This window comes from Merops nubicus, unplaced genomic scaffold (genome assembly GCF_000691845.1).
Source record: "Merops nubicus isolate BGI_N331 unplaced genomic scaffold, ASM69184v1 scaffold21475, whole genome shotgun sequence".
In the NCBI taxonomy this organism is placed as follows: Eukaryota; Metazoa; Chordata; class Aves; order Coraciiformes; family Meropidae; genus Merops; species Merops nubicus.
Window position 1 is genome coordinate 943 of NW_008610534.1, and position 3328 is coordinate 4270.

The following is a 3328-nucleotide window of genomic DNA, read 5'->3' on the forward strand; positions in this document are numbered from 1 at the left end:
AGCTAACTGTTCAGAAGACTGGATGATGGCCTCCACCTGCTGTGAAACCAAAGCACTGAGGTGTTCTCTGAAGAAACACCCTTTGCATTCAGTTCCCATCACCCATTGTCCCCGTGTGCTTCAACCAAACGGACTGATATTCTTTGTACAGAGTAATTTTTTAAAGCAAATTATTTTATTTCTCTTACATAATTTCAATAATGTGTGAATAAACTTAAACAGCTGGAACACTAAGGTAATTAAAAAATATCCCTAACAACTGTCCTTTCAAACTTCACCAACAAACGCATGATGAGGGATAAAGAGCTGAATGCAGCTCCAGAAGTCCCAAGACACTTCAAGGGCAGAGTTTGCCCATAAAAAAATAACCCTCTTCCCCATCACTCTACTTTTGTATTAGCTTCTTAGAGTAGTTCTTGGCATGCTGCTTTCGAACCTCCTCCTGTCTCTTGCCAAGTTTAAGTGTGTTGATCAGGTTTAAGGTTTTTTGCAGTTCATGGACAGGCTTGCTTATAAAGCTGCTGTATTTCCTTTTGGGGACAAATTCCAGAGCCTTCTTCCAGTCTCCAGTATCCTTCAAGGTTAACAAAATTTGCATCATTTGATCCAGCGTGAGATTTTTGGCACCGCTGTTCCACAGCAAGTACTTCTCCAAGGGCAGGGCCGCAGTCTCCAGCCCCAGCCGCTTTGCCCGTGCTAAGGAGACTCCTGTTTTTATGCTCTTGTCAACCATCGACCCCACAATGTAGATTTTATTGTGATCAAATGTTTTCATCACCCTGGGAGAATCGGCAGTCAGGTAGATCAGCTGGTGCTTGGGGAAGACCTCTGTGTAGCACCGCTCCGTGGCGGTGACGAGCAGCTTGCCCCAGGCCTCCCTGTAATGCTTGAGCAGCTCCCTATGGTAGAGGCTGCCCTCTCTGAGGTTACACAAGTGGATGTGGAAGGGGTCTGCAGCCCGGCGGTTGCAGCCCTCGCCGTACACTAGCTGTGTCACGGCGTTGGTCAGCTCTCGGGGGGACATCTCCTCCTCATAGGACATGTCAAAGACCAGAGGCTGACCAAAGACCATGGCCTGGGCCACTCGCCAGTTGTACGCCCTGTCCATGGCGCTGGCCTGCACGTACATGAACGAGTCCCTTCTGGTCTCGTCGGCAGTTGGAGCTTCCTTTTGGGATTCCAGCCTCCTCTGCCTTTTCTCATCCAGCTTAATTTTGTCCTTTTTCTTGCGAAGCTCTTTGAGGTACAAAAATTTTAAATACTTCCTTTTGGCCGACTTGGAAGGACATTCTGTAAAGGCTTTTAGCTGTTCGTCAGTGATATTTTCTGGAACTGATCTGCCAGCTAGTCTCCACATGGCCAAAATCTCACGTGCTTGAGCCAAACTTGAAAACTCCTCACTGTCAGAGACCGTCTCACTGACTTCTTCTTGCAGCCCAGCCTTCATTACCTTTTTCCATGCATCTAAGTCTAGCTTTTCTGAGGGACTGCATGAATTATCCTGCTTCAGGCAAAGTGATAAACTCAGAGCTCGGCTGAGTGGAAACAAATCCTTTCTCATCCCATGTTGTGCAGCAAATGGAAGGACAGAACTTGCAATTTTTCTCAGGAATGTATTAGCAGACTGCATACTTAGGCACCTGCTGTGTTCAAACACTTATCTGCAAAACACCAGGAAAAAGGGGAACAGAGTTGTCAGTAATACTGAAGAAAATGCACACAGATTTTCATCCTCGGTAACACTGTTATCACAATTCAAAATGAGGCCAAAAAACCTTTACATATTGTCTGAGTTCTACTTAAATGATCTATATCATACGACAAATAAGAACTTTCACAACTAAATTAAACAAAATGCTGCGTGGAGTCCAAAAATATTTCTATCCAGAGATGCCCACCTGATTTACCTACACAAGATGCTTCATATTGTAACATTTTCCAGAACAACCCTGTATCACAGAAGAAGATCACATTTTTTGCTTCTAGAGTGATGTTTTGGGAAAGCTCTATTTGCAAAATTTAGTACTAAAGTTTGCCCACTTCTGTGCATTTTTCCACATTGCACTGGACCTGCTGAAACCAACAGTGCAATAGTTTTGCTAAGCCAACACTCTGCTGTTGAAGGCACTCTTACATCCCACCAGCCCCTTGTTCCAGCACCCTCAGCAGTGCAACCACTCACATGCCTGCACTACTGGAGACTTGACCTTAGGGACAACTAGCCAGGTGATCAGGAGGTGGAGAATGGAAAAAAAACCACCCTACTTATCATCCCACTCAAACGAGTTTCCACATCTGATGCACCAGACACCTCCTAGAAAGAAGAAATGGAAGAATAAACAACTAGTATAGAAAAAGACCATCTTTTTTTCTTCCTGCTAAATTGCCTGTGACATTGATCTTGGCAACATAAAGGTCAGGATGTGAAACCCACAGTCTCATTAATTTAATACACATTTGTATTTAAACGTAAAAGGTCTCCAGAAAGAAAACCACCAAAGAATGTTTAATATTGCCCTCATTCTACACAAACTTACTTCAGTAAAATCAGTGAAGTTTCAATGTTTGAGAAAACATGATTTGGCCAAAACATAAAAATTAGCTCCAAATTTTGAAAGCAAAATTCATCATCTTTCTAATAACTTACCACCTGAAAAGAACAGAACAAGGTAAATCTAATTTGAGGGTTATATATATGCCCAGATAGAAAGCTACCTAATGAGCAGTGCATTATTAGGAAACATTATATAAACTGGCATGCATTTCATGATACTGTAATTGGTCAAATTTGTGCCTGACCTTTCATTTTATACTGTTATTAAGGCAAAATGAACAAAAAACCCTAAACAATCTAATACTGACGTTAGGAGGAAATTCCTAAGTGTTATAGTAGAGGTGTTCATAATTTCACATGTAACCATTAAACACGCTGGCAAAAGTAATAACCAAAGAGCATGATGCCCAACTTACAGCAATACAGGGATCATTTCCTCAATCAATTTACTTTACTGGAGCTCCAATTAAGTCAATAGTTGAGTGGCAAATTTACACAGCCCGAACACTTAGTAGACAGCTTTTATCAAAGATCAAGCTGCCTTCCAGTGTGTCCAGCACACACAAACACTACCATGTCACTGCTGCAAGAATGACTCCAAATCTCTTTGAAGAACTTAGATCAGTAGGACCAAAAATTTTCTACCTTTTTTTTTTAGGATGACTTCGCTGTAACTAATCCCAAGGGAAAAAAACAAAAGACCCTTGGGTGTTATTTCAGAGGCGGCCTAATGCGGGTGCTGGCGCCGCGCAGCTGCCCGCACACGGCCGCCCG

General features: G+C 42.8%; 1 protein-coding gene across 1 annotated transcript; it reads right to left on the reverse strand.

The window, feature by feature from the left end:
* Positions 1-385: 385 nt before the first annotated feature.
* On the reverse strand, positions 386-1630 carry TRMT10C (tRNA methyltransferase 10 homolog C (S. cerevisiae)). Its single transcript, XM_008940952.1, has one exon. The coding sequence runs from the start codon at positions 1628-1630 to the stop codon at positions 386-388; it is 1245 nt and encodes a 414-aa protein (XP_008939200.1).
* Between the last annotated feature and the right edge of the window lie 1698 nt (positions 1631-3328).

Bases quoted from the DNA above. Each gene is read 5' to 3' on its own strand.
- TRMT10C (XM_008940952.1), bottom strand. From the start codon at position 1,630: ATGCAGTCTGCTAATACATTCCTGAGAAAAATTGCAAGTTCTGTCCTT.